The sequence below is a fragment of the Melanotaenia boesemani genome, chromosome 1 (assembly GCF_017639745.1).
Source record: "Melanotaenia boesemani isolate fMelBoe1 chromosome 1, fMelBoe1.pri, whole genome shotgun sequence".
Taxonomy (NCBI): Eukaryota; Metazoa; Chordata; class Actinopteri; order Atheriniformes; family Melanotaeniidae; genus Melanotaenia; species Melanotaenia boesemani.
The window spans coordinates 6,778,837-6,786,339 of NC_055682.1; the positions used below are offsets into that span (position 1 = coordinate 6,778,837).

At 39.1% G+C, this 7,503-nt stretch overlaps 1 protein-coding gene across 4 annotated transcripts in view; it reads left to right on the forward strand.

Moving 5' to 3' along the window:
• LOC121642293 (C-myc promoter-binding protein-like) overlaps positions 1-6,966 on the forward strand; it is a 92,129-nt gene extending 85,163 nt beyond the window's left edge. For all 4 annotated transcript variants that reach the window (XM_041988944.1, XM_041988960.1, XM_041988950.1 and 1 more), the window contains 5 exons: positions 985-1,239; positions 1,422-1,539; positions 5,294-5,456; positions 5,763-5,827; positions 6,586-6,966. In XM_041988944.1, the coding sequence (XP_041844878.1) occupies positions 985-1,239; positions 1,422-1,539; positions 5,294-5,456; positions 5,763-5,827; positions 6,586-6,722 (738 nt within the window). In that variant the 3' untranslated portion in view covers positions 6,723-6,966. The remainder of the gene's footprint in view (positions 1-984; positions 1,240-1,421; positions 1,540-5,293; positions 5,457-5,762; positions 5,828-6,585) is intronic.
• Positions 6,967-7,503: the final 537 nt, after the last annotated feature.

The window sequence follows — 7,503 nt, forward strand, 5'->3', positions numbered from 1 at the left end:
TGGCTCAGATCTAACTGTTCAGTCCATGTTGGCTGGTGATTTCAGCAAAAAAGTCAAGAAATAAAACAAAACAAAAACAAGGTGCTTGATCTGCCTCACTGTACACAAACTAAATTAGCTGATGAACTATATAAAAACAGCCATTCATAGTGTAAATGTAGAAAATGTCTACTTTAAGGACATGGCGCAATGTGACACCCTTGACTGGCCGGTGACAGTGGAAAAGCTGTGTCTCCAAACCCAAGAAAGTCAGAGGATTAACTAGCTTAAAATGAATAGAATAGAATAGAATAGAAATACTTTATTAATCCCTTCAGAGAGCCCTCAGGGAAATTTGGGTACCAGTAGCAATACAACACCAAGTAAAGCAGGACAAGCACAAGACACAATATATACAGGTACAAAGCAAAATAGAGGCAAATAGAATGCAATAAATATAACAATAATAACAATAAGATAAGTTAATAAAACAATATAAACAACAAGATGGAAATACTGTGTCAAATACGTTCAACTGAACAATTTGCTTTATGCTGTAGCAGCTGCTGTTACAGACAAGACAGTAGGAGACTGAATCTTAAAAAAGAGATAACATCAAATACAGCTTGCTAAGAACCACTTAAACACTTATGGTACTTTTTATTAGCAGCAAAAGCTTCCCAGATGACCTTGTTGGCACAGCATTGATGCTGGACTCAAAACTTTACCTCCACACAGGCTCTGGTCTGGTCTTGTCTTCTTAAAAACAGCCATCAGAAATCTTATGAAATGTGTAATAATACAAAGTACACCCAGGGCATATCCAGGAAATTTTTTAATGCGGGGGCCAAGAAGAAAAACAGAAAAACACTGCAAAATCAGCAAAGCTAATCAAAGTACAGAAAATAGGCCATGCTCATTTCCTCCCACTCTGTCTAGATTTAAATGTTAGTGCAAGTGAACTAAAGGCTTAAACTTAACCTCTTCCATTTTTGTCCCACTAAGGACCCACTGAGTATGGAGTGGCGGCTCCACAACCCTGAGCCGGTGACAGTTCCCTATCTGAGCCCACTGGTGCTGTGGAAGGAGCTGGAGAGCCTGCTGGAGAACGAGGGAGATCCGGTGATCACAGAAGCCGACATGGTGGATCATCATCCTATCATTTACTGGAACCTGGTTTGGTACTTTAGACGGCTGGACCTGCCCAGTAATCTTCCTGGTCTCATCCTCACCTCTGAGCACTGCAACAGAGACTCCCAGGTCAGACACACAAACGCAGAAATACACTTCCAAATGAGTTTTTTTAGTTTCATGGGATTTTCTATCATAGCCTACTTTCTGACATCTTTAACATGATCACATCTGCTGCACCTGACTGGATAAGTCAGTGCCAGCTGATGATACAACGTTCAGTCCAACTGTCTCTTCTTGTCTTTGAACAGGTCCCTCGTCACTGGATGTCTGAGGACAGTAAACACGTGTTAATCCAGATCCTGTGGGACAACCTGAAGCTTCACCAGGACCCCATCCAGCCTCTCTACATTCTCTGGAACACATACAGTGAGTCATGCTGCTCTTTTAAAACCTCCTCAGGCAGGGGTTGGAGGTGTTTATTCGACTCTCGCAGGAGTACCGACTGCTGCTGGAAGAGGATCCAGCTGGTAGAAACATTTCTGAAATGTTCATAAACTGTGAGATTAAACTTAAAGGGGCCACAAAGCAGCAGCAAAATTGGTTAAAAAAAAAGAAAAAGAGAAAACTTTAGAAATGTGAAAGGCAGCGTGAACAGCTGGAATGAAGAAGGGACACAGCAGGAAAGGACTCGTTTGTAGTAGATAATCAGCACAGCAGCTGGGTTGCTCAAACAGTCTGGCGCTAACATGTCTGTTGCTCCGCTCAGCTGGCTGTAATTGATCGGTAAGTGGACGAGGAGGTGCGGAGGCTGCCAGCTCCTCCCAGGAGTCAGTTAATCCTTGTGCTAACAGGTTCTGTCTGCTCTCTGTCTTCCAGGGCTTAATTGTACTCTGTTATTAGAGAGTGAGTGTCCATCTCTGCTGCAGACTCCTTCAGATGAGTCCTGTTGTTTGTGTATCGTGTATCGTGTCGGCTCGCCGTCTCTGCTCTGTGCTCGTTGCTTGATGCTCTGCAGTGTTGTCTTGGAAAGTCAGCCTCTACTTTTCATAGTTTCAGTGTTGGAATGAGAGTATTTGTGCAGTGTCAAATCATACTCGGACTGTGACAGTTGTTTTGTCTCAAATACAGACCTGCTCTGTATTTGAATGTGGGTTTGCATCTTTGGTGTATGTCTTCTGTCCTTGTCCACTGGTTAAAAAAGAAAAAAAGGGCATTCAGCTTTTATATGTAGCAGCTTAAACATGAATGTTGCTGTAGTACTCAAAGTGCTGGGAACTGAACACCAACCATAACATGTTGCCACTCTCACTATATCAGTGTCCTCAGTTTTGTGAATAATGTTACATGTAGTCACTATTTATCCATCTCTTGGTCTGCTTGTAATACCTTAAATTTACAATTAGTGATCTTTTCAATCAAGCTACACTATCAAAGTCCCAAAAAAAGTAAACCTTTTTCCCCTAAGCTTGTAAACCTAGTTAATAGTTATAGATTAGTATAGTAATATGCATATGTTTTAAATATTAATATTTAAATGGGACATAAACATAGATCTATGTAAGCAGTGAAGTCATTTAAAACAGAACTTGGTTGCCGTGATATGGGATTGTATTGGATCAGGCACGGCGCCAGGATTTTTTTTCTCCTGGTGCTAATGAGGGACTTGACCAATACGTGGGGGTGCTAAGAAAATAACAGATTTCCATGACTTAGGTAACTTTATACATAGGTTATCGATTTTTTCAATAAAAGTGGCTAAGATACACAGCAATTTAACTGAATTAGCCAAAGAACATTCAGCAAAATAACCAGGCCTACAACGAGCCACAAAGCAACGGCAAAAATGTTTTCACGTGGAAAGGTGCAAGATTCAGCACCAGACAGTGACCATGTGATAAACAAGCAACACATACAGAATGCAACAAACGCATTTATTCTACATGCATAATTAATGAAATCAACTATGCATTGCTTTTATTGCCTCGGATCACAACATAACTTAAGAAATTAAACTGATTGCGAGATAAATTTAACATACTACACAGTGCAGGCGCAACGAGAAGTGCAAACAATTTGTATCTAATGATTCGGACCACAACATGGTAAAAAATGGAGATAATAATACCAAAGCCACAGCGAGAAGTGCAACACTCCGTACCTGTTAATTAGGCACACACAACTCAGCCTAGCGTGAGTTTCAACAAAAAGTTTCCGCCCGCCCTCTGTCCCCTCTTAATCAGTGCACAGAAGAAACATGCAAGCGGAGAATCTCCGCAAACTGTTTTTAAACTAATACATTCCTTTATTATAATATTATATATAAATTCATAATTATATTTTTTATAATCTAATTTCTTGGGGGGGCTTAATGGGGCTACACAGATTTATCACGGGGCTGTAGCACCCCCTAGCCCCGGTGTGGCGCCGTGGATGTATTGGATTCACTTGGAAACAAAGGCTGTTTTTCTGAAGTAATGAGACAATTTTCCCCAAAAATAAATAATCTGATCAGTTATTCAGAATTTATTATATAATAAAAATAAATCTTCTGTTCATTAAAATTGAAAAGATTTTTTAAATTATCTCATGAATTTAAAAAAAACTAATAGAAAATAAGGAAGAAAGTGGATAAGTTGAAGAAAAGAAATTGAAGGCTCCTCCACCTTCTACCTCTCTGCTGTGCTTCAGCTCTGCCATAAAGTATCTGCACTAAATTTGAACATGGAAGCTGGAAATCTGATTTTCTTGTATTAAACTTTAGGAAATAACAGAAACAACAATTTTTTCTGATCTCTGGTTTTATTAAAAATAAAGAAATCAGCCCCAACTTCAAAAACTTACTTAACTGTTTATAAGTGCTTCAGTCATGAAGACTGGTAGATCTCGAGGACCGGACTTGGGCACCCCTGCTTTAAAGTGAGCCCACTTTAAATGAGTCACTGTGAGGTAAAATATTACTCATTCATGAAGGTAAAGTCCCGTTTTATAGCAGCATAGAGACAAGTATAGGAGGGGCCATTTTGATCAAATTTGATAACATTTAATATAATAAACTATTATAATTATGTTTTGACATTAAGAAACAAAAAGAACAACATATCTTTATATTTTATGGTGGTATATACATTTGTATAGTATTACTGAAAATATACTCGCAGTTAGAAGTTTGGACACATTTATAGTGTCATATTATAATTGATATATAATATAATATAATATATTCTAATTATATAATTATTGTTTGGGTTTTAATTATACAACATAAGAGAGTCAGAAACTGTGAGAAAAATGGGCATTAATAATCTGTTCAGGCAGGACTCAAAAACAGTCCTTCAGTACTGTAGAATTTCACAGTTAGTGGGACTCTTAAAGAATGTAAACATCACTCTAAATTGTACAGATTCACTCATTTGTTGCATCCAGTCTTAATGGGTTAAAAGCAGCAGGTGTAAAGAGCTCCTGACTGGCCGGTGGAGTAAATACTACTTACAGAAACACCTGCTCCTTCCAGCATTACAAACCCCTCAACTCTGAATTAAAAGCTAGTTTTAAATTCAGTTTGACAGATCCGACAGCCTCGCATCAAGCCTGAAGAAGCACGGCATCATAAACACGATGTTAAGTTAAACCAAGAGAAAAAGAGGGTGCGGGAGTTTCAGCGTTCTCTGGGATTCATTTTTCTGTTCTTCACAACACGTTTTAAGCTACGTGTAGAAGTTTTATTATGGTTCTAAATTCTGCCTTGTTGAAAAGTTTTGTTAAAGCAATCATTTAACTCCAGATTACATGAGCAAGTTATTTAGAATCACAGGGAACAACCGTGTTAGAGAAGCTGGAATATAGTAATTTAACAAGATGAATAGAGAAAAATTAAATAACTAACTGAATTGTAAACAATTATGTTTGATTCATTCGTTTTTCCATACCTGCTTTATTCCATTGAGGGTTATGGGGAGCGTGTCTGATTTATTGAGCTAATTTAATTCATTTTGAAAGAACCTTGACGTGACTTCCTGTTGAAGTCTGGACAGGTTCTCAGCCCTGAGTACTTCTCATCAGACTGGGACCCTGTTCTTTGCAGCTGATCTGGAATACTAAGCCATCCTCACTGTTTCTTGTTGTGCGTCTGGGTGAAAATCCCATGAGCCCACTGCTGATTTGTGCTGGCGTGTCTTGGCAGACGTGGGTTACCCTCTGTCCCGGCCGGTCCTGGAGGAGGAGAAGCCGTTCAGCGAGGAGCTGCTGCAGGTTGTGGTGAAGAGCATCCAGAGGAATGACGTCAGCCGGCCGATGGCCCAGCTGCTGCAGCTGCTGGGACACACACTCGGAGTCAAAAGACAAAGGTCAGCACCACTTTTTTCTTTTAACTTAAATTATCCTTCAAATGTACAATAAATCTGGATTTTTAAATGGGAAAAAATTCAATAAACATTCTCTGACGCGCTGATAAACTGATGTTTATCATTGATGTCTTCCTCGCTGTTGACTCTTCGTTTGAAAGCTAATGTCTTTTATTTGGAGTATCAGTAACTTCTTTTGTATGCAAAACCAAAGCAGCCAATTTTGTTTAAATGTCTGAATGAAGGTGGTGGAGATTCTACTTCTGTGATAACCAGTTTCTTTTGTTTGCTTCTTGTCTTCCTCCTCAGGAGTTTGTACAGGGACATCCTCTTCCTCTCCCTGGTGGCTCTGGGAAAAGATAACATTGATATTGGTGAGTCAAAATTGAATGATTTTAATAATAAACTCCTTAATCTTTTTGTACTGATGTTTTTAGCTGCAGCTGGATGTACAGATGAGCGTTAATAAACTGTATTATGTAATATACTAAAAGCAATGCCCCCACACACACATGTGCTCCTAATACAAACAAAGGGGCAAAAAACCAGAACGAATGCAGACGCAGCATCATGTTGTAATTAGAAAAACAGGATTTCTGACATGAACAGCTGCAGCTGAATTTCACTTCATGCACAGATGGATGATAATGATAATATATGATAATGATGATAAACACAAAGAGTGTGTCAGCTCATATCTGCAGTAATATCTTAGTTGTATGATTCAAGGTGTTGACCCACATTTCAGCTCATTGCCGCCACTTCTGATGGAACGTACTGAAAATCAACAGCATGGTCAATTTATTAAAGAATAAGTACTTTTTATTGATCTTGTTGGAAAGTTAAGATAACAGGAGACATTTGTAAAGATTTAGGATGACTATTCCACAGAAACATTTTCAAATCAATGCCCATTCACAACCATGAAGCTCCGCCCAGTGAAATCTACTGAAGAGAAATCACTCAAGTTTCTTTCCTTTGGAATTAAAAGAATTCAAACTGTGAAGTTTTATGACTGCCACAGAAATACTTCCAGATCTTCATGAAGCCTGTTTTCTGGCTCCTGTCTGAAATTACTCCCAAATAAGTTTTGTGTTATGATGACATCTTTGACCTCATCTTCTCCCTTCAGACGCCTTCGATAGGGAGTACAAGTTGGCGTACGACCGCCTCACACCCAGCCTGGTGAAGCTGACCCACAACTGTGACCGTCCTCCGAGCACGGGCGTCATGGAGTGTCGCAGGACATTCGGAGAGCCTTACCTGTAAACGCCGACTGTCACACAGCACGATCGACTCTCATCTCCCTCATCATCGCTTTAAAACCAGCTCAGGAAACCTGTGTGAAGACTGTGAAGGTGCACTACGGTAATGTTTGTGGGAACTGTCTGCGACCACAGGGGTACCGTCGACTGTGGTCAGCGTTATGTAGCCGGACGTTTTACAGACTTCATCTCAGCTTTGTGACGACAGAAACAACCACTAACAGCGTTCATAAAAACCGTTTCCTCCAGTGTCGAGTGTCTCACTTCATTTCTGTGGAAATCCTGAAATTATTCAAATTTACTGTAAATACAAGGCAGTAGAGGATTTTTTTTAAAAGAAATTAACCAATTTATATTGTATAGTTCTGCATCATATAAAGACTAATATTAGCAATATGGTAAATGCACTTAATATTATAACTTCAATATTTTAACTTGGACCCTTATTTATACAAAGCTTTATTTATTGTCCTGTGCGTCGTGTTTTCTGTGTCCTGTTGTCGTTGACCGTGCATCACTGAAATGTGGAAGATCTGTCACAGTGTGCTTTCATTAGTTTTAATGACGACCGTCTATGATTTTACATAAAAAAGGTCTTTTAATAGAAAACAGAAAAGCTGCTGTTTGTAATAAATCATGCCAAATATTCAAACTCCACGAGGATTCACTGAAAGTAACTTCTGAGCTTCTAGTGTCCGTTCATTTTGCTGCTTATCTGCTTTTAATTTAGTTTTAATGGAAAGTTTGATCCAAACGACAGAAGTAAGCTGCATCTACTAAAGAAA